This window comes from Melanerpes formicivorus, unplaced genomic scaffold (assembly GCF_026170545.1).
Source record: "Melanerpes formicivorus ecotype bairdi unplaced genomic scaffold, bMelFor1.0.p_v2 SCAF_4, whole genome shotgun sequence".
NCBI lineage: Eukaryota > Metazoa > Chordata > Aves > Piciformes > Picidae > Melanerpes > Melanerpes formicivorus.
Window position 1 is genome coordinate 40,246,843 of NW_027142356.1, and position 25,555 is coordinate 40,272,397.

At 58.6% G+C, this 25,555-nt stretch overlaps 2 protein-coding genes and 1 long non-coding RNA gene across 7 annotated transcripts; all 3 read left to right on the forward strand.

Moving 5' to 3' along the window:
- The first annotated feature begins 252 nt into the window (after positions 1-252).
- Positions 253-6,287, forward strand: LOC137440960 (uncharacterized). The gene is made up of 4 exons (XM_068137767.1): positions 253-294; positions 1,275-2,412; positions 2,698-2,865; positions 3,622-6,287. The coding sequence occupies exons 1-4, from the start codon at positions 253-255 to the stop codon at positions 3,687-3,689; spliced, it is 1,416 nt and encodes a 471-aa protein (XP_067993868.1). The 3' UTR covers positions 3,690-6,287.
- Positions 6,288-8,715: 2,428 nt separating this feature from the next.
- Positions 8,716-10,898, forward strand: LOC137440425 (uncharacterized). The gene is made up of 2 exons (XR_010987130.1): positions 8,716-8,753; positions 9,864-10,898. It is a non-coding gene; the product is annotated as an uncharacterized lncRNA (long non-coding RNA).
- Positions 10,899-13,038: 2,140 nt separating this feature from the next.
- Positions 13,039-25,290, forward strand: LOC137440951 (uncharacterized). Of its 5 annotated transcripts, XM_068137754.1 has the most exons (4): positions 17,548-22,618; positions 23,577-23,709; positions 24,269-24,530; positions 25,031-25,290. In XM_068137754.1, the coding sequence occupies exon 1, from the start codon at positions 18,841-18,843 to the stop codon at positions 21,523-21,525; it is 2,685 nt and encodes an 894-aa protein (XP_067993855.1). In that variant the 5' UTR covers positions 17,548-18,840; the 3' UTR covers positions 21,526-22,618; positions 23,577-23,709; positions 24,269-24,530; positions 25,031-25,290. The 5 variants fall into 5 exon arrangements, 4 of the variants coding, with proteins under 4 accessions (XP_067993859.1, XP_067993855.1, XP_067993857.1 ...); XR_010987267.1 differs by lacking the exons at positions 23,577-23,709; positions 24,269-24,530; positions 25,031-25,290 and adding exons at positions 13,039-13,161; positions 23,027-23,317 and having other exon boundaries at positions 22,035-22,618; XM_068137758.1 differs by lacking the exons at positions 23,577-23,709; positions 24,269-24,530; positions 25,031-25,290 and adding an exon at positions 23,027-23,317 and having other exon boundaries at positions 17,173-22,618.
- Positions 25,291-25,555: the final 265 nt, after the last annotated feature.

Genomic DNA, 25,555 nt, shown 5'->3' on the forward strand with positions numbered 1-25,555 from the left:
GAGAGGGCATCTGCGTCACAAGGGGGTGGGGTTTGAGTGAAATAGGATGGCTATGGAGGGGGCGGGGAAAGGGCTGAGGGAGGTTGCAGGAGGTGGGACTGGAGGACTGGAGGCGGGGCTGGAGGGCGACAATTGGATGGCTATAGGAGGGGGCGGGGCTGGAGGAGGGCAGCAGGATGGCTATGGGGGGGCGGGGAATAGCGCAGACTATGTCACGGGGGGCGTGGCCTGAGCAGCTGGGGCAGAGAGGCGATGGCTGCTGATTACGTCAGAGCAAGGGGGCGGAGCGCCCAGGTGGGAGGGGGGAGGAGGGCATCAGGGCTGCCCCGCGCAGTGACGTCAGAGAGTGGAGTGGGGCCGGCTGCGCCACGTGGGCCACGGGGAGCGCGGGAAAGGGATAACGGGAGGGGAGAGGAGGAGGAGGGGAGGGAGGGAGAGGCTGGGGGGGGTCATTAGTGGCCACCGTAGCTCATTAGTGGCCACCCAAGCTCGATACTGGTCCAGACTCGTCCAGACTGGTCCAAACCGGTCCAGACCGGTCCAAGCCAGTCCAGACCGGTCCAAACCGGTCCAAGCCGGTCCAGACCGGTCCAGACCAGTCCAGACCGGTCCAAACCGGTCCAAGCCGGTCCAAGCCGGTCCAGACCGGTCCAAACCGGTCCAAAGCGGTCCAAGCCGGTCCAGACCGGTCCAAGCCGGTCCAAGCCGGTCCAGACCGGTCCAAACCGGTCCAAGCCGGTCCAGACCGGTCCAGACCGGTCCAGACCGGTCCAAACCGGTCCAAGCTGGTCCAGACCGGTCCAAACCGGTCCAAGCCGGTCCAAGCCGGTCCAGACCGGTCCAAACCGGTCCAAACCGGTCCAAACCGGTCCAAGCCGGTCCAGACCGGTCCAGACTGGTCCAGACCGGTCCAAACCGGTCCAAACCGGTCCAGACCGGTCCAAGCCGGTCCAGACCGGTCCAAGCTGGTCCAAGCCGGTCCAAACCGGTCCAAGCCGGTCCAAGCCAGTCCAGACCGGTCCAGACCGGTCCAAGCCGGTCCGGACCGGTCCAAACCGGTCCAAACCGGTCCGGACCGGTCAAAACCGCTTGAAACTGGTCCAGACTGGTCCAAACCGGTCCAAAACACTCCAGACTGGTCCAAACCGGTCCAAACCAGTCTACACTGGTCCAAACTGATCCATACTGTTCCAAACTCGTCCAAAACGGTCCAGACTGGTGCAGACTGGTCCAAACCAGTCCAGACTGGTCCAAACCGGTCCAGACTGGTCTAGCCCTGGCTCCATACTGGTACATACTGGTACATACTGGTCCCCCCTCTCTTCCTCTCCCCTCCCTTCCCCTTCCTTATTCCTTTCCCGCCCTCCCCTCCCCTTTTGCCGCCCACCCCTAACCCCTTTCCCGCCTTTGCGCTTTCCCCTCCCTCCTATTGGCCGCACCGCGCCAGAAGCTCCCTCCCCCTTTTAGCTTGGTGGGGGGAGGGGGCATGGCCAGCCACCCGCCTCCACTTCACTCCCTCCCTCCCTTATTTGGGGGGGGGCGTGGCCAGCCCCCCACCTCGCTTCTTCACTGCCCTCCCTTTGTGGGTGTGGCCAGCCGCCCTTCTCCGTTTCACTCTCCCTCCCTTATTTGGGAGGGGGCGTGGCCAGCCAGTCCCATCGCAGTGCACTCCCAGTCCTTCCCATTCTCTCCCAGTTCCCTCCCATTCCCATTCCACTACACCCAGTTCCTCCCTGTCCTTTCCCACTCCCTTTCCATTACCCTTCCAGTGCCCTCCTAGTCCCTTCACTGTTCCCTACCAATTCCCTCCCAGTTTCCTCCCACTCCCTCCCAGTCCCCTCCAATTTCACTCAGGTCCTCCCAGTTCCCTCCAAGTCCCCTTCCAGTTTGACCCAGGCCCTTCCCAGTTCCTTCCCAGTCCCCTCCCATCCCTCCCATTCCCTACCACTGCCCTCCCTGTCAATCCCAGTCCACCCAAGCCCCTAACAGTCCATCCCAGTCCCTTTCATTCCCTTCCCAGTTCACTCAGTCCCATCCCAATCCCCTCCCTGTCCCTTCCCTGTCCCTTCCCAATCCCCTTACTGTCCCATCCCACTCCATCCCAGTCCCTGCCAGTCCCTCCCAGTCCATTCCCACTATGTCCCCTCCCTGTCCCTCCAAGTCCCCTACCATACTGTCCCACTCCCTTCCCAGTCCCCTCCCAGTCCCTCCCTGTTTATTCCTGTCCCTCCCAGTACCTCCCAATCCCTTCTAATCCTATCCCAGTATGGGAGGAGACCAGTAGGGACCAGGAGGCACTGGGAGACATACCTGGACCAGCTGGAGGCATTGCTGGAGCCCTGGGAGACAACTGGAAGCAGCAGGAACTCAACTGGGAGCACTGGGAACAACTGGGAGAGCACTGTGAGCACTGTGAGTATCTCCACATAACCCCCAGTGCCCCCCTCAGCCCCTCCAGACCTCCCCAAAGTCTTTCCAGAGTCTCTGAGTTCTTCCCAGTGCCATTCAGAGCCCTTCCCAGTACCTCCCAGTTGACCCTTAGAATTTTCCCAGTGCCCCCTCACTCTCCCCCAGTAACCCTCCCTGCCCCAGATCCTTCCACAGCCTCCCAGTGCCCCCCCAACTCCCTTCCAGAGACCTTCCACAGCCTCCCAGTCCTTCCCAGTACTGTCCTGAGACCCTCCCAGTGCCTCCCAGTCCTTTCCCAGTCTGGGAGGAAGCTGGCAGGGGCTGAGAGGCACTGGGAAGGACTGGGAGCCATACCTGCAGCACCTGGAGTCAGTTCTGGAGCCCTGGGAGACAACTGGAAGCAGCAGGAACTCAACTGGGAGCACTGGGAGGAACTGGGAGAGCACTGGGAGCACTGTGAGTATCTCCTCATGACCCCCAGTGCCCCCGAGCTCCTCCAGACCCCCTCCAGAGTCATTCCACAGTCTCTGAGTTCTTCCCAGTGCCATTCAGAGCCCTTCCCAGTACCTCCCAGTTAACCCTTATAGTTCTCCAGCGCCCCCTCACTCCCCCCAGTAACCCTCCCCCCCCAGATCTTTTCACAGCCTCCCAGTACCTCCCAGTGCCCCCCCAGAGCCCTTAACAGCCTCCCTGTCCTTCACAGTACTGTCCTGAGCCCTTTCCAATTCCCTCCCTGATCCATCCCACTCTATCCCAGTCCCTTCCAACTCTTTTCCCTTCCCATTCCCTTCTTAGTTCCCTCCCAATCCCCTCCCACTGGCTCCCCACTCCCCTCCCAGTCCCGTCACAGTGCACTCCCAGTCCTTCCCAGTCTCTCCCAGTTCCCTCCCATTCCCATCCCAGTACACCCAGTTCCTCCCTGTCCTTCCCCACTCCCATCCCAGTCTCTTCCCAGTGCCCCCCTAGTCCATCCCAGCCCCTCCCAGTTCCTCCCATTCCATCCCAGTCCCTTCACAGTCCCCAACCAGTCCCTTCCCCATCCCTTTCCAGTCCCCTCCCAGTTCTACCTGCACTACCTGGCAAGAGCCCTGGTGGACAATTGGAAGCAGTAGCATCCCCACTGGGAGACAACTGGGAAACAACTGGGAGCACTGGGAGCGTGACCCAGGAATTCCCAGTACCCCCCCTCAGCCCCCCATTTCCCTCCCACAGCCCTTTACAGCCTCCCAGTCCATCCCATTTTCTCCTACACCTTTCCCAGTCTGGGAGGAGACTGGTAGGGGCTGGAAGTTTCTGGGAGAGTCTGGGAGCCATACCTGCAGCAGCTGGAGTCAGACCTGGAGCCCTGGGAGACAACTGGAAGCAGCAGGAACCCAACTGGGACAAAAGTGGGAGACAGCTGTGAAAGTCCCCTCCCAGTCCCTGCCAGTCCCTCCCAGTCCATTCCCACTATGTCCCCTCCCTGTCCCTCCACGTCCCCTCCCACACTGTCCCACTCCCTTCCAGTCCCTCCCTGTTTATTCCTGTCCCTCCCAGTACCTCCCAATCCCTTCTAGTCCTATCCCAGTATGGGAGGAGACCAGTAGGGACCAGGAGGCACTGGGAGACATGCCTGGACCAGCTGGAGGCATTGCTGGAGCCCTGGGACACAACTGGAAGCAGCGGGAACCCAACTGGGAGCACTAGGGGTCCCTGGGAGGAACTGGGAGACAACTGGGAGAGCACTGGGAGTATCTCCCCATGACCCCCAGTGCCCCCCTGAGCCCCTCCAGACTGCCCCAAAGTCTTTCCACAGTCTGAGTTCTTCCCAGTGCCATTCAGAGCCCTTCCCAGTACCTCCCAGTTAACCCTTAGACTTCCCCAGTGCCCCCTCACTCCCCCCACAGTAACCCTCCCCTCCCAGAGTCCTTTCACAGCCTCCCAGTACTCCCCACTACCTCCCAGTACCTTCCAGTAACCCCCAGTGCCCCCCTGAGCCCTCCCAGTTCCACCGAGGAAGTCCTTCCACAGCCTCCCAGTGACCCTCTGTACCCCACTGAGCATCCCCAATTCCCCCCCAGAGTCCTTCCACAGTCTCCCAGTCCTTCCCACTACTGTCCTGAGCCCCTCCCAGTGCTTCCCAGTCCTTTCCCAGTCTGGGAGGAGGCTGGCAGGGGCTGAGAGGCACTGGGAGGGACTGGGAGGGACTGGGAGCCATACCTGCAGCACCTGGAGTCAGTTCTGGAGCCCTGGGATACAACTGGAAGGATCAGGAACCTAACTGGGAGCACTGGGAGGAACTGGGAGACAACTGGGAGAGCACTGGGAGCACTGTGAGTATCTCCCCATAACCCCCAGTGACCCCTTCACCCCCTGCAGACTGCCCCAAAGTCTCTCCACAGTCTCTGAGTTTTTCCCAGTGCCATTCAGAGCCCTTCCCAGTACCTCCCAGTTAACCCTTATAGTTCTCCAGTGCCCCCTCACTCCCCCCCAGTAACTCTCCACCCCCAGAGTCCTTCCACAGCCTCCCAGTACCTTCTAGTACTTCCCAGTAACCCCCAGTTCCTCCTAGTACCTCCCAGTCTCACATAATCAACCAGGTTTGAAGAGACCTCAGATCTCATCAATTCCCTCCTATGTCTGCATCCCTATCCCCTCCTCACAATTAAACCATGGCTCCAGGTGCCACATCCAGTTCTTTTTTGGAACACCTCCAGGGATGGGGACTCCACCACCTCCCTGGGCAGCACATTCCAATGGCCAGTTCCTCTTTCTGGGATGAACTTTGTCCTCACCTCTAGCTTAAACCTTCCCTGGCACAGCCTGAGACTGTGTCCTCTTGTTCTGGTACTGGGTGCCTGGGTGAACAGACCAAACCCTACCTGGCTACAATCTGCCCTCAGGTAGTTGTAGAGAGCAAGAAGGTCTCCCCTGAGCCTCCTCTTCTCCAGGCTAAGCAACCCCAGCTCCCTCAGCCTTGCCTCACAGGGCTATGCTCCAGACCCCTCCCCAGCTTTGTTGCCCTTCTCTGGACACCTTCCAGCATCTCAACATCTTTCCTAAACTGAGGGGCCCAGGAACTGGACCCAGAACTCAAGGTGTGGCCTGACCAGTGCTGAGCACAGGGCAGAATGACCTCCCTGCTCCTGCTGGCCACACTGTTCCTGATGCAGGCCAGGATGTATTTGGCCTTCTTGGCCACCTGGGCACACTGCTGGCTCATGTTCAGCTGGTGTCAACCAGCACCCTCAGGTCCCTTTCTGCCTGGTTCCTCTCCAGCTAGTCTGACCCCAGCCTGTAGCAATGCCTGGGGTTGTTGTGGTAATGTGTAGAACCTGGCACTTGGATGTGTTCAATATCATGCCCTTGGACTCTGCCTGGAGGAAAGCAGAAAGTATGTATGGAAGGTTTCAGGACAGGAAAGAACAACAGGCTGCTGATGACGGAAGAATGGTCTGATGATAAAGAAGAGCTGACTGCAGTAAACAGCCTGAAGCGCGAGACAGAAGGACGCTCGCCTCCGTGCTGGAGAAGCTCAACCTGATATGGGATGAAGATAATAATGGAGAGCTGCATATCAAAGGAGAAAACTCAATTAGCAGCAGTGGTGCAAGAATGCCAGGGAATTGCTTAGCCTGCTTGATTTTTCCTACATACACTGCTTGTTCTGTACCACTAAACAATTCCTGCTTCACCAACCAGGGAGTCCATGCATGCTTTCCAAACTCTGCCCATCTGTCCAGCCTGTCAGGGTCCCTCTGCTGAGCTCTCCTACCTTCCAGCAGATCAACTCCTGCCCCCAGCTTGGTGTCATCTGCAAAGTTATTGATGATGGACTCGATCCCCTCATCCAGATCATCAATAAAGATATTGAACAGGATGGGACCCAGCACTGATCCCTGGGGGACACCACTAGTGCCCGGCTGCCAGCTGCATGTGGCACCATTCACCACCACTCTCTGGGCCCAGGACTCCAGCCAGTTCCTAACCCAGCACAGAGTGCTCCTGTCCAGGATGTGGGCTGTCAGCTCAGCCAGGTGGTTGTTGTGGCAGACAGTGTCAAAGGGCTTGCTGAAGTCCGGGCAGACTACATCCACAGCCTTCCCAACACCTACCAGGCAGTCACCTGGGCATAGAAGGAGATCAGGTTGGTGAGGCAGGACCTGCCCCTCCCACCAAATCTTTGCTGGCTGGGCCTGAGCCCTTGCCCATCCTGCAGGTTTGCTGTGATTGCCCCCAGGATGATCTGCTCCATAGTCTTGCCAGGCACTGAGGTCAGGCTTACAGGCCTGGAGTTCCCAGGTTCTTCCCTCCAGCCCTTCTCGTGAATGGCATCACACTGGCAGCTTCCAGCCACCTGGGACCTCTGTGGTCATGCAGGACTGGTGGCAAATGTTGGACAGTGGCTTGGAGCTCATCTGCCAGAGCTCTCTGCCCTGGGATGGATCCCATCTGGTGCCATAGACTTGTGAGGGTCCCAGTGGTATCCCAGTCCCTCCCAGTTCTTTCCCAGTCCTTCTCAGTCACCCCTAGTCCTTCCAACTTCCATCCCAGTTCCTCCCGTTTCCTTCCCATTCCCTCCCATTCCCTTTGGAATTCCTCACAGTCCCTCCCATTCCTCTCCCGGTCCTTCCCAATCTCCTTCCAGTCCCTTCCCAGTCTCTCCCAGTCCCTTCTCAGTCCTGTCCCCATCCCCATCCCTCCCAATCCTCTCCCAGTCTCCTCCCAGTCCCATCCCAGTCACTCCCAGTCCCCTCCCAGTCTCTCCTAGTCCTTTCCCAGTTCCTCTCAATCCCTCCCAGTCTCCTTCTCATCTTGCAGCGTGGCAGATTTCCCGGAGTGGGAAAGCAGAGCCGCGCTCTCTTTGGTCAGTACAGTTTAGGTGGGAAGTGCTTCCACTGGCTCCATTGGTCCAGATCACCCCAGTTTGGGCTCTGTTTACTTTGGGGCCATTTGGGCCCATTTAGGGTCCTCTTTGGGACTTTTTTTCCCAGTTGTTCCCAGTCCCTTCCAGTTCCTTCGGAGCTCTCTCACAGTTCTCCCCAGTGCCTCCCACTTGAGCCTCCACTACCTCTTAGTCTCTACCAGTTTCCTCCCAGTTTTCTTTCAGTCTCTGACAGTTTCCTCCTCCTTCCCTCCCAGATTCCACCTCGTGCCCTCCCAGTCCCTCCCAGTTTCTTCCCAGTCGCTTCCAGTTCTCTGCCAGTCCTTTGGTGGGAGGAAACTGTTGGGACCGGGAGGGCACCGGGAGGAGGCCATTACTGTGTAGTTTGGTAATACCGACGGCTGCAGCTGGTGCTGAGCTAAACAGAATGATCACAGAAGGCTTTTGCTCTGAAGCCAGAGCTGCCTGCTGGCGGAACGAACGTTTTTCTGACAGCTCTTGGAGGAACATTTCTGTACAGGTGTTCCCCAGGGCTCCTCAGCTGCTCAGAACTCAACGTGTTGTCTTGGAGGGGAATAAAACCCATGGAAAGCTGAGCGTGAGGTGACAAAGCAGGCGCCGCCTCCCCCAGCGCGGCGCCGCCTCCCCCAGCGCGGCGCCGCCTCCCCCAGCGCGGCGCCGCCTCCCCCAGCGCGGCGCCGCCTCCCCCAGCGCGGCGCCGCCTCCCCCAGCGCGGCGCCGCCTCCCCCAGCGCGGCGCCGCCTCCCCCAGCGCGGCGCCGCCTCCCCCAGCGCGGCGCCGCCTCCCCCAGCGCGGCGCCGCCTCCCCCAGCGCGGCGCCGCCTCCCCCAGCGCGGCGCCGCCTCCCCCAGCGCGGCGCCGCCTCCCCCAGCGCGGCGCCGCCTCCCCCAGCGCGGCGCCGCCTCCCCCAGCGCGGCGCCGCCTCCCCCAGCGCGGCGCCGCCTCCCCCAGCGCGGCGCCGCCTCCCCCAGCGCGGCGCCGCCTCCCCCAGCGCGGCGCCGCCTCCCCCAGCGCGGCGCCGCCTCCCCCAGCGCGGCGCCGCCTCCCCCAGCGCGGCGCCGCCTCCCCCAGCGCGGCGCCGCCTCCCCCAGCGCGGCGCCGCCTCCCCCAGCGCGGCGCCGCCTCCCCCAGCGCGGCGCCGCCTCCCCCAGCGCGGCGCCGCCTCCCCCAGCGCGGCGCCGCCTCCCCCAGCGCGGCGCCGCCTCCCCCAGCGCGGCGCCGCCTCCCCCAGCGCGGCGCCGCCTCCCCCAGCGCGGCGCCGCCTCCCCCAGCGCGGCGCCGCCTCCCCCAGCGCGGCGCCGCCTCCCCCAGCGCGGCGCCGCCTCCCCCAGCGCGGCGCCGCCTCCCCCAGCGCGGCGCCGCCTCCCCCAGCGCGATAAAAAGCGGGGCAGCCCCTCAGCTGTCTCTCTTTCCTTCCATGATACCACATGGGGGTGGGTCATGATGCAGGAGAGGAGCAGGTGAGTGAGGGGCGGGGGATGCTGCCCGAAAAAGCTGCCTGAATGCTCTCAGAGGGGATGAAAACCATGAAAAAAATGTGTTAGTGTGAGGTATTCCAGCAGAGAAAAAGCTGTGCTCTTAATCGAGAGATTGCAGAACAGTAGTAATGTGGATGCAAAAAGGCTTTGAAATTACTCTTATTTGCAAACTAAAAAACCCCACAAGACACACAAAAGAAACATCACTGGTTTTATTTTTAGTTTCTTAATTTGAATGGGAAGTCAAGGGGAATATAGAGGCATGTGGGGACCAATGGAAGGTCTCCTGTGGGTATTTTAGTCGGATGGTTAGGGTTAGTTGTGGTGGTGGGGGGAAAGCTTTGCAGTAGTGGCCTTTGTGGCGGGGGTCCAAATAACCCTAAATATCCAACTAATCCTTTGGGAGACTCTCCAGAGGCCCTCCTGATTCCTCTATGTGCCCCCAAATTCCCCTTTGATACCCCCGGTGCACCTTAGGTGCCAACCGATCCCCTTAAGAGGGGTGGCAACACTGACCAGTTAGGGGCTTCTCTTGCCCCTGTGTGTGGGGAGCAGCTGAGTGCGGCCCTCTTTGAAGGTTTTTCCATTTGTATTGAAAACTAAGAAACAAAAAGAAAAAAACCCCAAAGAAACAAAGAAGGGCAACCCCCCCTCCCATGACAGACAAAAAGGAAGGTCTACTGTTTTTATGTGATACATGTTGTATTTATGCTTTGAAACCCTGTTTTGCTCTCCCTAGAATTTGCTTTTACATTCCAGAAGCTCTCCTGTTTAAGTGGATGTAGAAGAATAGTATTATGTGGGAAGATGTTTTGGGATAGCTTTGGAAGACTATGGGGAAGATTTGCCTTTGCTCGAGTCAGAGAAAGCTATGTTTTGCCTTTGACTCTGAGAGTAATGTAAACACTTTGGAACCGAAGGAGAGAAACTGGGCAGAGTTTGGTTGGACGTGTTAAAATAGTTTTGTTGTTACGACCTACTGTATGCCTTAATTACACGTATGCCAGTAGAAAATGCCCAACTGAGATGTGCCACGTGTGCCTTCTGATTAGACTATATAACTTTGCCGTATAATGTAATAAATGTCTTCAGCTGCTTACATCTGGTCCAGAAAGCACTGCTCGAAGTAATTAAAACATCAATACTACACCAAATGGTCACCCCGGACAGAGGTAAGTGACTGGGGAAACTGAGGGTCGGTGCCTCCTGTTGATGAGCACGTATGGGTAATCAAAGAACAAAAGAAGATAACTTGATACTCAGAGTCATTTACTTACATCTTGGAGGGAAAAAAAAGGGCAACAATGTAGAATGAAAAGACATGGGTGCGGGGAGGGATGGCGGCAACAAAAGTAAACAAAATTGTTACATCTTCCCTTACAACACAGGGACTAATTAAAGATTCTTTAGATCAATTAGCAGAGCATTATAAAGCTGTTACAATAGTAATGCCATTTCACCAGAACAAAGCTCTTCTTTGACATCTACGCCCCCCAGCCCCTCTCCCCCACCATGGCCACTAAGCTCACCTGCACCCCTGAAGCTGCAGTCACTGGCACCTGGCCAATAGCAACAGCAGCCCACTCCCCCCCTGCTGCTGGACACCCCCCCACTAACTCTTAAAAGTTTTTTCCATGTGTTTTAATTGTGGACAGAAGGGACACTTTAGGCAAAAAGCATGACTTGGGAGAAGATGACTGTCCTAGAAGCCTGTAAGAAACACTGATTGCCAGATACTTTTGTGTACTTTAGGAACTGCTGCTGTAAGTTGTATGCACTGACATCCAGCAATATGGAGTGAGAAGAGACAGTGGCATCTGCTACAAGCACCTCTAGTTTTAGGCTCAAAAACATCAATGTAGCTCAAAATTGCTGCTATTACCTCCTATGGAAGTCTCCATGCCTTCAGGGAATCCTACATTTGACCTGGAGGCTGCCTGGAAGGGCAGCTGGTGTGAATTCGGTGGCTTCCTCCCCACCCCCCTTTTGCCCCCCCCTCTTTGTCCTTATGGTGCCTTTGCTAGCCGGCCACCTCCCCCCCCCCCCCCTTTCTCCCCCCCGTTCTGATAACCTCTCTAGTCTGTGAAAGTTGTGTTCTGATTTAAAGCAACAATGATTATTTCATTATTTCTGATTGTGATGTGTTTTAGAGATTTATTTTTGTTTTTAATAGTTGTTTTACCTGTAAGCATAATGAATAGTAAGTATTTAGTATTTATAAGTATTAAGTAATTAGTGATTGTACTAAGGTACTAAGGTGTTAGGATAAGAGTTTGATATAGGGATATTATAGAATGAGATTTTTGTTTCTTTGTATTCAAAATCGTTTTAAGAGAAGCATTATATATATTAAAAAAAAAAAAAAGCATATTTTATAACAGGTTGGATGTGTTAAAATAGTTTTATTGCAACCTATTGTATGCCTTAATTACACGTATGCCAGCAGAAAATGCCCATTTGAGATGTGCCACGTGTGCCTTCTGATTAGACTATATGACTTTGCTGTATAATGTAATAAATGTCTTCAGCTGCTTACATCTGGCCCAGAAAGCACTGCTCGAAGTAAAACCTCTATACTACAGTGTTAATTGGTAAGAAGGGAGGCTTTGAAATGGGGTATGTGCAGTGTGTATCTATCATATGCAAAGAGTGGCTTTTTAAAACGTATCGATTTTGTTGTCGATTGGTTGTTTTTTATGTGAATGGAAAACCCTCTGAACAGAGGCTGGCTGAGCCTGATAGGAAAAATTAACCGTTCTGTATAAAATAAGAATTAACATGGGAAAAGATTAACCTTTTATATAACCTTCGGCGGCTCGGCTCCCTTCGGCGGCTCGGCTGGGCTCGGCTCCCTTCGGCGGCTCGGCTGGGCTCGGCTCCCTTCGGCGGCTCGGCTGGGCTCGGCTCCCTTCGGCGGCTCGGCTGGGCTCGGCTCCCTTCGGCGGCTCGGCTGGGCTCGGCTCCCTTCGGCGGCTCGGCTGGGCTCGGCTCCCTTCGGCGGCTCGGCTGGGCTCGGCTCCCTTCGGCTCCTCGGCTGGGCTCGGCTCCCTTCGGCGGCTCGGCTGGGCTCGGCTCCCTTCGGCGGCTCGGCTGGGCTCGGCTCCCTTCGGCGGCTCGGCTGGGCTCGGCTCCCTTCGGCGGCTCGGCTGGGCTCGGCTCCCTTCGGCGGCTCGGCTGGGCTCGGCTCCCTTCGGCTCCTCGGCTGGGCTCGGCTCCCTTCGGCTCCTCGGCTGGGCTCGGCTCCCTTCGGCTCCCTTCGGCTCCTCGGCTGGGCTCGGCTCCCTTCGGCTCCTCGGCTGGGCTCGGCTCCCTTCGGCTCCTCGGCTGGGCTCGGCTCCCTTCGGCTCCTCGGCTGGGCTCGGCTCCCTTCGGCTCCTCGGCTGGGCTCGGCTCCCTTCGGCTCCTCGGCTGGGCTCGGCTCCCTTCGGCTCCTCGGCTGGGCTCGGCTCCCTTCGGCTCCTCGGCTGGGCTCGGCTCCCTTCGGCTCCTCGGCTGGGCTCGGCTCCCTTCGGCTCCTCGGCTGGGCTCGGCTCCCTTCGGCTCCTCGGCTGGGCTCGGCTCCCTTCGGCTCCTCGGCTGGGCTCGGCTCCCTTCGGCTCCTCGGCTGGGCTCGGCTCCCTTCGGCTCCTCGGCTGGGCTCGGCTCCCTTCGGCTCCTCGGCTGGGCTCGGCTCCCTTCGGCTCCTCGGCTGGGCTCGGCTCCCTTCGGCTCCTCGGCTGGGCTCGGCTCCCTTCGGCTCCTCGGCTCGGCTCGGCTCCCTTCGGCTCCTCGGCTCGGCTCGGCTCCCTTCGGCTCCTCGGCTCGGCTCGGCTCCCTTCGGCTCCTCGGCTCGGCTCGGCTCCCTTCGGCTCCTCGGCTCGGCTCGGCTCCCTTCGGCGCCTGCCCTTCCCAAGATGGCGCCGCCCTCCCCGTGACGGCGCCTGCCCTTCCCAAGATGGCGCCGCCCTCCCCGTGACGGCGCCTGCCCTTCCCAAGATGGCGCCGCCCTCCACGTGACGGCGCCTGCCCTTCCCAAGATGGCGCCGCCCTCGCCCCCTCGGCTCTGACCTAGCCAGCGTAACCCTCGTCCCCTCTGCTTTCTCCGCTCCGCATCAGCTCAGTGTAGACTCTGCTGCTCTCTGGAGTTGTTTTGTCCCTGCTGCAGGACTCTGCCACGGGTCAGGGGGTGGGCAGCAGCGAAGGGGGGGGTGGGGGTGGGTGTCGATTTGCCGCGGTCGGGAGCAGTCTGCTCCCAGTTCACGAGCTGTTCTCCTGTCTCTCCCAGCTCTTGCAGGCTGACCCCAATGCCCCCAGACTCGCCCAGCGATCCCAGGGTGAACCCAGCGCCTCCCAGTCTCTGCCAGTGCTCCCGGGAACTGCAAAATCCCTCTCCAGTCCTCCCAGGAACGCAGTGAGTGACCTCCTGTCCCACGCGGTGCTGCCAGTAAAACCTCTCTGATCCCATTCTCGGTGACCTCGCAGCAACAACAGTGCTCCCAGGAACTCCAAGATCTCCCTCAAGGGCTCCCAGTACTGCAATGTGTTCTCCCAGTCCCCCCCAGTATTTCCCAGTCCCTTCCCAGTTTGTCCCTGTCCCTCCCAGCTTGTCCCAGTCTCTAACAATCGCTTTGCTATCCCTGCCAAGTCCCTTCCCTCACTGTCCCAGTCCCTTCCCAGTCCATTCCCAGTTTCATTCCCAGTCCTTTCCCACTGCATCCCAGTCCCTTCGCAGTACTCTCCCATTCCCAGCCAAGTCCCTTCCCAGTTCCCTTCCAGTCCCTCCCAATTTCTCCCACTACCTCCCAATTCTTCTTAGTCCCTTGCCAGTCCCCTCCAGGTCCTTTCCAGTCCATCCCATTCCCACCCAGTCCCTTCTCCGTCCTATCCCAGTCCATCCCACTCCATCCCGGGCCCTCCCAGTCCCTTCCCAGTCCCTTCCCATTCCCTTCCCATTCCCTTCCCAGTTCCCTCCCATTCCGTCCCAGTCCTTCCCAGTCTCTCCCCCCCCATTCCTGTCCATCCCAGCCCCTCCCATTCCCTCCCCGTCCCCTCCCAGTCCGCCCAGTGCCCTCCCAGTCATTCCCAGTTCCTCCCATTCCCTCTCAGTCCCCTCCTGGTCCATTCCCAGTGCCCTCCCAGTCCCTCCCAGTGCCCTCCCATTTCACTCGGGTCCTCCCACTTCCGTCCAAGTCCGCTCCCAGTGTGTCCCAGTCCCCTCCCAGTTTGTCCCAGTCCCCTCCCTGTCCATTCCTTGTCCCTTCCCAGTTTGTCCCAGTCGCTTCCCAGTTCCCTCCAAGTCCCCTCCCAGTTAGTTCCAGGCCCTTCCCAGTCCCTTCAAAGTTTATCCCAGTGCCTACTCAGTTCCATCCCAGTCCATCCCACTCCACCCAGACTCTCCCACTCCCCTCCCAGTCCCTTTGCATTACCCTTCTAGTTCCCCCACACTTCCCTCCCAGTCCCTTCCCAGTTTGTCCCTGTCCCTTCCCAATCCCTTCCCTGCCCCTTCCCTGTCCCTTCCCAGTTCCCTCCCAGTCCCCTCTCAGTCCACCCATTTCCTCCCAGTCCCTTTCCAGTCCCTTCCCAGGCCCTCCAAGTTTCCTCCCACTCCCTCCCGGTCCCCTCCCAGTCCTTCCAAGTGCCCTCCCAGGTCCTCCAAGTCCCCTCCCACTTAGTTCCAGGCCCTTCCCAGTTTGTCCCTGTCCCTTCTCACTCCCCTCCCAGTCCCTTCTCACTCCATTCCCACTCCCCTCCCAGTCACTTCCCACTCCCCTCCTTGTCCTCTCCTTGTCCTCTCCTTGTCCCCTCCTTCTCCTCTCCTTGTCCTTTCCATGTCCATTCCTTTTCCCATCCCAGTCCCCTCCCAGTTTGTCCCAGTCCCTTTCCAGTCCCTTCCCAGGCCCTCCAAGTTTCCTCCCACTCCCTCCCGGTCCCCTCCCAGTCCTTCCAAGTGCGCTTCCAGGTCCTCCAAGTCCCCTCCCACTTAGTTTCAGGCCCTTCCCAGTCCCTTCTCAGTTCCCTCCCACTGCCCTCCCTGTCCCTTCCCACTGCCCTCCCTGTCCCTTCCCACTGCCCTCCCTGTCCCTTCCCACTGCCCTCCCTGTCCCTTCCCACTGCCCTCCCTGTCCCTTCCCACTGCCCTCCCTGTCCCTTCCCACTGCCCTCCCTGTCCCTTCCCACTGCCCTCCCTGTCCCTTCCCACTGCCCTCCCTGTCCCTTCCCACTGCCCTCCCTGTCCCTTCCCACTGCCCTCCCTGTCCCTTCCCACTGCCCTCCCTGTCCCTACCTTGTCGTCCTCCATGTTGCTTCCTTGTTTCTTTCTTGTCACCTCCTTGTCGCCTCCGTGTTGCTTCCTTGTCCCTTCTTTGTCCCTTCCCAGTCCCCTCCCAGTCCACCCAGTTCCTCCCAGTCCCTTTCCAGTCCCTTCCCAGGCCCTCCAAGTTTCCTCCCACTCCATCCCAGCCCCTCCCATTCCTTCCTGGTCATTCACAGTGCCCTCCCAGGTCCTCCCAGTTCCCTCCAAGTCCCCTCCCAGTTAGTTCCAGGCCCTTCCCAGTCCCTTCTCAGTTTGTCCCAGTCCCTTCTCAGGTCCCTCCCAATCCCCTCCCAGTCCCTTCCCACTGCCCTTCCTTGTGCATTCCCAGTTCCCTCCCAGTTTGTCCCAGGACCTACCCAGTCCCTTCTCAGTCCCTTCCAGGCCCTTTCCAGTTCCTTCCCAGGCCCTCCCATTCCCTCCCAGTTCCCTCCAAGTCCCCTCCCCCTTAGTTCCAGGCCCTTCCCAGTCCCTTCCCAGTTTGACCCAGTCCATCCCAGTCCACCCATTCCCTCCCATTCTCCCCCACTCCCTTCCCAGTCCCTTTCCAATACCCTCTCACTCCCCTCCCGCTCCCTTTCCATTAGCCTTCCAGTGCCCTCCCAGTCGCCTCCCAGTTTGTCCCACTCCCTTTCCTGGCCCTCCCAGTTTCCTACCAGTCCCTCCCATTCCCTCCCGGTCCCCTCCCAGTCCACCCAGTTCCTCCCAGGCCCCTCCCAGTCTCTTCCCATTCCCTTTCCAGTGGTCACCCAGTCTTTCCCAGTGCCCTCCCAGTGCCCTCCCATTTCACTCAGGTCCTCCCACTTCCCTCCAAGTCCGTTCCCAGTGTGTCCCAGTCCCTTCCCACTCCCCTCCCAGTCCCTTCCCACTCTCATCCCTGTCCATTCCTTGTTACTTCCCAGTTCCCTTCCAGTCCCCTCCCAGTTTTTCCCAGTCCCCTCCCAGTCCACCCAGTTCCTCCCAGGCCCTTTCCCGTCCCTTCCCAGTCCCTCCCGTTCCCTCCCATTCCCTCTCAGGTCTTCCCAGTTCCCTTCCCAGTCCCCTCCCAGTTTGTCCCAGTCCCCTCCCAGTTCACCCATTTCCTCCCAGTCCCTTTCCAGTCCCTTCCCAGGCCCTCCAAGTTTCCTCCCACTCCCTCCTGGTCCCCTCCCAGTCCTTCCAAGTGCCCTCCCAGGTCCTCCAAGTCCCCTCCCACTTAGTTCCAGTCCCTTCTCACTCCCCTCCCAGTCCCTTCTCACTCCCCTCCCAGTCCCTTCTCACTCCCCTCCCAGTCCCTTCTCACTCCCCTCCCAGTCCCTTCTCAGTCCCCTCCCAGTCCCTTCTCAGTCCCCTCCTTGTCCCCTCCTTGTCCCCTCCTTGTCCCCTCCTTGTCCCCTCCTTGTCCCCTCCTTGTCCCCTCCTTGTCCCTTCCTTTTCCCTTCCCAGTTCTATCCCAGTCCCCTCCCAGTTTGTCCCAGGCCCTTTCCAGTCCCTTCCCAGGCCCTCCAAGTTTCCTCCCACTCCCTCCCGGTCCCCTCCCAGTTCTTCCAAGTGCCCTCCCAGGTTCTCCAAGTCCCCTCCCACTTAGTTCCAGGCCCTTCCCACTCCCCTCCCTGTCCCTTCCCACTCCCCTCCCTGTCCCTTCCCACTCCCCTCCCTGTCCCTTCCCACTCCCCTCCCTGTCCCTTCCCACTCCCCTCCCTGTCCCTTCCCTGTCGCCTCCGTGTCACTTCCTTGTCCCTTTCTTGTCGCCTCCTTGTCGCCTCCGTGTTGCTTCCTTGTCCCTTCCTTGTTCCATCCCAGTCCCCTCCCAGTTTGTCCCAGGACCTTCCCAGTCCCCTTCCAGTCCCCTCCCAGTCCACCCAGTTTCTTCCAGTCCCTTCCCAGGCCCTCCAAGTTTCCTCCCACTCCATCCCACCCCCTCTCATTCCTTCCCGGTCCTTCCCAGTGCCCTCCCAGGTCCTCCCAGTTCCCTCCAAGTCCCCTCCCAGTTAGTTCCAGGCCCTTCCCAGTCCCTTCCCAGTTTGTCCCAGTCCCTTCTCAGGTCCCTCCCAATCCCCTCCCAGTCCCTTCCCACTGCCCTTCCTTGTGCATTCCCAGTTCCCTCCCAGTTTGTCCCAGGACCTACCCAGGACCTTCTCAGTCCCTCCCAGGCCCTTTCCAGTTCCTTCCCAGGCCCTCCCATTCCCTCCCAGTTCCCTCCAAGTCCCCTCCCACTTAGTTCCAGGCCGTTCCCAGTGTCCTCCCACTCCATCCCAGTCCCTCCCATTCCCCTCCAGTCCACCCACTTCCTCCAGTCCATTCCCTGGCCCTCCCAGACTCCTCCCATTCCCTCCCAGTTCCCTCCAAGTCCCCTCCCACTTAGTTCCAGGCCCTTCCCAGTCCCTTCCCAGTTTGACCCAGTCCACCCATTCCCTCCCACTTCCCCCCACTCCCTTCCCAGTCCCTTTCCATTACCCTCCCACTCCCCTCCCACTCCCTTCCCATTAGCCTTCCAGTGCCCTCCCAGTCGCCTCCCAGTTTGTCCCAGTCCCTTTCCTGGTCCTCCCAGTTTCCTACCAGTCCCTCCCATTCCCTCCCGGTCCCCTCCCAGTCCACCCAGTTCCTCCCAGGCCCCTCCCAGTCTCTTCCCATTCCCTTTCCAGTGGTCACCCAGTCTTTCCCAGTGCCCTCCCATTTCACTCGGGTCCTCCCACTTCCCTCCAAGTCCGCTCCCAGTGTGTCCCAGTCTCTTCCCAGTTTGTCCCAGTCCCTTCCCACTCCCCTCCCTGTCCATTTCTTGTTACTTCCCAGTTCCCTTCCAGTCCCCTCCCAGTTTGTCCCAGTCCCCTCCCTGTCCATTCCTTGTCCCTTCCCAGTTCCCTTCCTGTCCCTTCCCAGTTTGTCCCAGTCACTTCCCAGTTCCCTCCAAGTCCCCTCCCAGTTAGTTCCAGGCCCCTCCCAGTCCCTTCAAAGTTTATCCCAGTGCCTACTCAGTTCCATCCCAGTCCATCCCACTCCACCCAGACTCTCCCACTCCCCTCCCAGTCCCTTTGCATTACCCTTCTAGTTCCCCCACACTTCCCTCCCAGTCCCTTCCCAGTTTGTCCCTGTCCCTTCCCAATCCCTTCCCTGCCCCTTCCCTGTCCCTTCCCAGTTCCCTCCCAGTCCCCTCTCAGTCCACCCATTTCCTCCCAGTCCCTTTCCAGTCCCTTCCCAGGCCCTCCAAGTTTCCTCCCACTCCCTCCCGGTCCCCTCCCAGTCCTTCCAAGTGCCCTCCCAGGTCCTCCAAGTCCCCTCCCACTTAGTTCCAGGCCCTTCCCAGTTTGTCCCTGTCCCTTCTCACTCCCCTCCCAGTCCCTTCTCACTCCATTCCCACTCCCCTCCCAGTCACTTCCCACTCCCCTCCTTGTCCTCTCCTTGTCCTCTCCTTGTCCCCTCCTTCTCCTCTCCTTGTCCTTTCCATGTCCCTTCCTTTTCCCATCCCAGTCCCCTCCCAGTTTGTCCCAGTCCCTTTCCAGTCCCTTCCCAGGCCCTCCAAGTTTCCTCCCACTCCCTCCCGGTCCCCTCCCAGTCCTTCCAAGTGCGCTTCCAGGTCCTCCAAGTCCCCTCCCACTTAGTTTCAGGCCCTTCCCAGTCCCTTCTCAGTTCCCTCCCACTGCCCTCCCTGTCCCTTCCCACTGCCCTCCCTGTCCCTTCCCACTGCCCTCCCTGTCCCTTCCCACTGCCCTCCCTGTCCCTTCCCACTGCCCTCCCTGTCCCTTCCCACTGCCCTCCCTGTCCCTTCCCACTGCCCTCCCTGTCCCTACCTTGTCGTCCTCCATGTCGCTTCCTTGTTACTTTCTTGTCACCTCCTTGTCGCCTCCATGTTGCTTCCTTGTCCCTTCTTTGTCCCCTCCCAGTCCACCCAGTTCCTCCCAGTCCCTTTCCAGTCCCTTCCCAGGCCCTCCAAGTTTCCTCCCACTCCATCCCAGCCCCTCCCATTCCTTCCTGGTCATTCACAGTGCCCTCCCAGGTCCTCCCAGTTCCCTCCAAGTCCCCTCCCAGTTAGTTCCAGGCCCTTGCCAGTCCCTTCTCAGGTCCCTCCCAATCCCCTCCCAGTCCCTTCCCACTGCCCTTCCTTGTGCATTCCCAGTTCCCTCCCAGTTTGTCCCAGGACCTACCCAGTCCCTTCTCAGTCCCTCCCAGGCCCTTTCCAGTTCCTTCCCAGGCCCTCCCATTCCCTCCCAGTTCCCTCCAAGTCCCCTCCCCCTTAGTTCCAGGCCCTTCCCAGTCCCTTCCCAGTTTGACCCAGTCCATCCCAGTCCACCCATTCCCTCCCATTCTCCCCCACTCCCTTCCCAGTCCCTTTCCAATACCCTCTCACTCCCCTCCCGCTCCCTTTCCATTAGCCTTCCAGTGCCCTCCCAGTCGCCTCCCAGTTTGTCCCACTCCCTTTCCTGGCCCTCCCAGTTTCCTACCAGTCCCTCCCATTCCCTCCCGGTCCCCTCCCTGTCCATCCAGTTCCTCCCAGGCCCCTCCCAGTCTCTTCCCATTCCCTTTCCAGTGGTCACCCAGTCTTTCCCAGTGCCCTCCCAGTGCCCTCCCATTTCACTCGGGTCCTCCCACTTCCCTCCAAGTCCGCTCCCAGTGTGTCCCAGTCCCTTCCCACTCCCCTCCCAGTCCCTTCCCACTCCCCTCCCTGTCCATTCCTTGTTACTTCCCAGTTCCCTTCCAGTCCCCTCCCAGTTTGTCCCAGTCCCCTCCCAGTCCACCCAGTTCCTCCCAGGCCCTTTCCCGTCCCTTCCCAGTCCCTCCCGTTCCCTCCCATTCCCTCTCAGGTCTTCCCAGTTCCCTTCCCAGTCCCCTCCCAGTTTGTCCCAGTCCCCTCCCAGTTCACCCATTTCCTCCCAGTCCCTTTCCAGTCCCTTCCCAGGCCCTCCAAGTTTCGTCCCACTCCCTCCTGGTCCCCTCCCAGTCCTTCCAAGTGCCCTCCCAGGTCCTCCAAGTCCCCTCCCACTTCGTTCCAGGCCCTCCCTAGTTTGTCCCTGTCCCTTCTCAGTACCCTCCTTGTGCTCCCACTCCCCTCCCAGTCCCCTCCTTGTCCCCTCCTTCTACCCTTCTTGTCCCTTCCATGTCCCTTCCTTTTCCCTTCCTTGTTCCATCCCAGTCCCCTCCAGTTTGTCCCAGGCCCTTTCCAGTCCCTTCCCAGGCACTCCCAGTTTCCTCCCACTCCCTCCCGGTGCCCTCCCAGTCCTTCCAAGTGCCCTCCCAGGTCCTCCAAGTCCCCTCCCACTTAGTTCCAGGCCCGTCCCATTCCCTTCTCAGTTCCCTCCCACTCCCTCTCACTCCCCTCCCTGTCCCTTCCTTTTCCCGTCCCTGTCCCTTCCCACTCCCCTCCCTGTCCCTTCCTGGGTCCTCCCAGTTCCCTCCAAGTCCCCTCCCAATTTGTCCCAGGCCCTTCCCAGTCCCTTCCTGTCCCTTCCCAGTCCCTTTGCACTGCCCTCCTTTTCCCTTCCCAGTTCCCTCCCAGTCCCCTCCCAGTTTGTGCCAATCTCTTCCCACTCCCCTTCCTTGTCCCTTCCCAGGCCCTCCCAGTTCCCTCCCACTCCATCCCAGTTCCACCCATTCCCTCCCAGTCCCCTCCCAGTCCGCCCAGTCCTTCCCAGTGCCCTCCCATTCCCTCCCAGTCCACTCCCAGTTCCCTCCAAGTCCCCTCCCAGTTTCTCCCAGGCTTTTTCCAGACCCTTCCCAGTACCCTCCCAGTCCCTTCCATTCCCTCCTGGTCCACCCTGTCCCTCAAACTCCCCGCACTGTCCCTTTTCAGTCCCTTCCAACTCTTTTCCCTGTCCCTTTTACATTCCCATCCCAGTGCCTAAGCAGTCCCCTCCCAGTCCCCCCCCCCAGTCCCTTCCCAGTTTGTCCCAGTGCCCTCCCTGTCCCTTCCCAGTCCCTTCCTGTCCCTTCACTGTCACTTCCCAGTCCCTTCACAGTTCATCCACTTCCCAACCAGTCCCCTCCCAGTTTGTCCCAGTCCATTCCCATTCCCCTCATAGTTCCCTCCCCATCCTTCCCAGTTCCTCCCATTCCCTCTCAGTCCCCTCCCATTTCACTCAGGTCCTCCCAGTGCCATTGCCAGTCCCCTCCCAGTTTGTCCCGGTGCCCTCCCTGTTCCTTCCCACTCCCTTCACACTCCCTACCCATTCCATTCCCAGTCCCTTCCAACTTTTTTCCCTTCCCATTCCCTTCTTAGTTCCCTCCCATTTCCCTCCCACTGGCTCCCCACTCCCCTCCCAGTCACTTGCCACTCCCCTCCCAGTCCCGTCGCACTGCATTCCCAGTCCTTCCCAGTCTCTCCCAGTTCCCTCCCAGTCCCATCCCAGTACACCCAGTTCCTCCCTGTCCTTTCCCACTCCCATCCCAGTCTCTTCTCAGTGCCCCCCCAGTCCAATCCAGCCCCTCCCAGTCCATCCCAGTTCCTCCATTCCATCCCAGTCCCTTCCATGTCCCCTACTAGTCCCTTCCTAGTTTTCCCCAGTCCTTCCCAATCCCCTCCCATTCAACTCATTTCCTCCCAATCCTTTCTCAGTCCCTTGCCAGTCCCTGCCAGTTCCTCCCCAGTCCCTCCCAGTCCTGCCCAGTGGCCCTCCCACTCCCCTCCCAGTCCTCTTCAAGTCCCTTCACAGTCCCCAACCAGTGCCTTCCCCATCCCTTTCCAGTTCCCTCCCAGTCATACATGCACTACCTGGCAAGAGCCCTGATGGACAATTGGAAGCAGTAGCATCCCCACTGGGAACACTGGGAGACAACTGGGAAACAACTGGGAGCACTGGGAGCATGACCCAGGAATTCCCAGTATCCCCCCTCAGCCCCCCATTTCCCTCCCACAGCCCTTTACAGCCTCCCAGTCCATTCCCACTATGTCCCCTCCCTGTCCCTCCAAGTCCCCTCCCACACTGTCCCACTCCCTTCCCAGTCCCCTCCCAGTCCCTCCCTGTTTATTCCTGTCCCTCCCAGTACCTCCCAATCCCTTCTAGTCCTATCCCAGTATGGGAGGAGACCAGTAGGGACCAGGAGGCACTGGGAGACATGCCTGGACCAGCTGGAGGCATTGCTGGAGCCCTGGGACACAACTGGAAGCAGCAGGAACCCAACTGGGAGCACTAGGGGTCCCTGGGAGGAACTGGGAGACAACTGGGAGAGCACTGGGAGTATCTCCCCATGACCCCCAGTGCCCCCCTGAGCCCCTCCAGACCGCCCCAAAGTCTTTCCACAGTCTCTGAGTTCTTCCCAGTGCCATGTAGAGCCCTTCCCAGTACCTCCCAGTTAACCCTTAGAATTTTCCCAATGTCCCCTTAGTCTCCCCCCCATAACCTTCCCCCCACCAGAGGTCTTCCACAGCCTCCCAGTACCTTCCAGTACTGTCCTGAACCCCTCCCAGTGCCTCCCAGTCCTTTCCCAGTCTGGGAGGAAGCTGGTAGGGGCTGAGAGGCACTGGGAGGGACTGGGAGCCATACCTGCAGCAGCTGGAGTCAGTTCTGGAGCCCTGGGAGACAACTGGAAGCAGCAGGAACCCAACTGGGAGCAACTGGGAGACAACTGGGAGAGCAGGGGGAGCACTGTGAGTATCTCCTCATAACCCCAAGTGCCCCCCTCAGCCCCTCCACACTGCCCCAGAGTCTTTCCACAGTCTCTGAGTTCTTCCCAGTGCCATTCAGAGCCCTTCCCAGTACCTCCCAGTTAACCCTTAGAATTTTCCCAGTGCCTCCTCACTCCCCCCCAGTAACCCTCCCCCCCAGAGTCCTTCCACAGCCTCCCAGTACCTCCCAGTACTGTCCTGAGCCCCTCCCAGCCCTTTGCCACTCCCTTACCGCTCCCTTTCCAGCCTGGTTCCTCTCCAGCTAGTCTGACCCCAGCCTGTAGCAATGCCTGGGGTTGTTGTGGTAATGTGTAGAACCTGGCACTTGCATGTGTTCAATATCACGCCCTTGGACTCTGCCTGAAGGAAAACAGAAAGTATGTATGGAAGGTTTCAGGACAGGAAAGAACAACAGGCTGCTGATGACGGAAGAACGGTCTGATGATAAAGAAGAGCTGACTGCAGTAAACAGCCTGAAGTGCGAGACAGAAGGACGCTCGCCTCCGTGCTGGAGAAGCTCAACCTGCTATGGGATGAAGATAATAATGGAGAGCTGCATATCAAAGGAGAAAACTCAATTAGCAGCAGTGGTGCAAGAATGCCAAGGAATTGCTTAGCCTGCTTGATTTTTCCCACATACACTGCTTGTTCTGTACCACTAAACAATTCCTGCTTCACCAACCAGGGAGTCCGTGCATGCTTTCCAAACTCTGCCCATCTGTCCAGCCTGTCAGGGTCTGGAGCTGCGCGAGGCTTTGGGGGCTGGCCGCGGCGGCGGCGGCCGGCGGGGCAGCGCGGGGCTTTGGGGGGGTGGCAGCTGCTGCCTCAACTGTACCCAGAGATACCTGTAACTCTGTGCTTCTAGTGCATGCAATAATGACGGAAGTGTGGAGCTGTAAGTGATAACAGAATTGGCCCTTTATCTCTTTTTCTTTTCTAGTACACCCAGTGTTTCCCCACTCCTGTTAGGAGTCTTGTCTGCAGGACTCTTGCTGTTCTACACATGTGGGGTGTGTGTGTATGTCTACATCAGGAGCAGTCTATACGTTGTGCTTTGGAGAACAAGACCACAAGTAAGTCTGCTTTGTGTTGCACTCATGAGGAATGAGCTGCCCTGGGAGGTGATGGAGTCACCATCACTGCAAGTGTTTAAAGTAAGACTGGATGAGGCACTGAGTACCATGGTTTGGTTGACTAGATGGTGGTGGGTGATAGGTTGGACTCAGTGTTCTGGAAGGTCTTTTCCAACCTGGTTAAGTCTGTATTCTATTCTGCTTTCCCGATTGCTCCCAGCATGGCCCCTGTGTTCTCCCTCTTCTTCCCAGTAACTCCAAAATCCTTTTCTAGTGCTCCCAGTGCCTTCCCAAGTCTCCCAGTGGGGCCCCAGATCTTCCCTCAGTGGGGAAGTGTTCTCCCAGCATGCCAAACTCTCTTCTTGGTGCTCCAAGTACCACCAGATGCTGACTGTGTGTTTTGGGACAGCATCAGTTCACAGCTCTGTGAGTTAAATGAACGCTGAAGGGAGAACAAAGGATTTTGTGGTATTTTTATTGAATGCATGCTAACCTCCTCACAGCTTTACAATGTGAGTAACTGAGATCTGTTCTTTGCTTTTTGCTTTATTCTTTTCAGATTGACTCTTTGCTTTCCACTTCATTAACCGAGCAAGCAAGACGTGCAGCAGCGACACGGTCGGCACAAGGGCTACGGCTGCTGCGACGGTACAGCCTCGCCCTGCCAGCCTAGCAGGGGATCTCCTGCTTGGTTTGTGTGGGCTCCAGGTAGGGTTTGATCTGTCAGTCAGGAAGGAAAGGCTGAAAAAGAAACTGCTCAGTCCACGCTTTTACCGAGGAGCTGAAACTTCTTCCAGTGTAGACTCCAACCGAGCAGGTAGGTAAGCAAGCAGAAGTCCTCTGATGGGTATAATGGGAGTGGCAAAGAGACTTCCCTTGTTTCCAGTGTGGACAACCTCTTGTTTGTCCCCTGACCCCAGGAGCTTCTCACAGGGGCTGTGTTCCTCACTAACAGCAAGGCTGCGCTCGGCCCCTGGGGATGCTGCAACCGTAGCAGAGAAGTTGTGCTCCTGGCAGTTCTCTCTCCACCTGGATCAGGATGAAGGTGCAGGCCATTGCTCTGCAGCTAGGCACCGCTGGGAGCTGCAGCTGGTGCCCAGATCAAAGACAGCTTTGTCTCTAAGGCCAGTGCTTCTCTGCAGAGAAACCAAGATTTCTCTGTAGGTGTTGCCCAGGGTTCCTCATCTGCTCAGAATGCCCAGCTCCAGTGCCAGGCTGATGTCCCCTCACAGCCGTCACTCTGTCGGTGCTTGCCTAGAAGTGCCGGAAATGTTCCTGGAACTATTGGAGAAAAGGAAGCTTTGTCTGTCTCTGTTTGCAGTGCCCTGAGAAGGACTTGTACCGACACAGGCTCAGAAAGCTGAAACAAAACAATGAGAGCAACAGATGGAAGAGATGGGTTGATTGCCAGCAAGAAATGCACCAACTGCAAGGTGACTATGGGGTAGTAAATCCCAGAAGGTGTGACATGCTTGGAGATGCAGACCTGCACAGCAGCTGTCACAGAGAAGAGAAGCGCAGCAAAAACTCAGCTGTGTGCTGAAGGTGCAAATCCCACTGAGAAGGGCATCCGTGGGTTGGGGTGATAAAAAGCGGGGCAGCCCCTCAGCTGTCTCTCTTTCCTTCCATGATACCACATGGGGGTGGGTCATGATGCAGGAGAGGAGCAGGTGAGTGAGGGGCGGGGGATGCTGCCCAAAAAAGCTGCCTGAATGCTCTCAGAGGGGATGAAAACCCATGAAAAAAATGTTAGTGTGAGGTATTCCAGCAGAGAAAAAGCTGTGCTCTTAATCGAGAGATTGCAGAACAGTAGTAATGTGGATGCAAAAAGGCTTTGAAATGACTC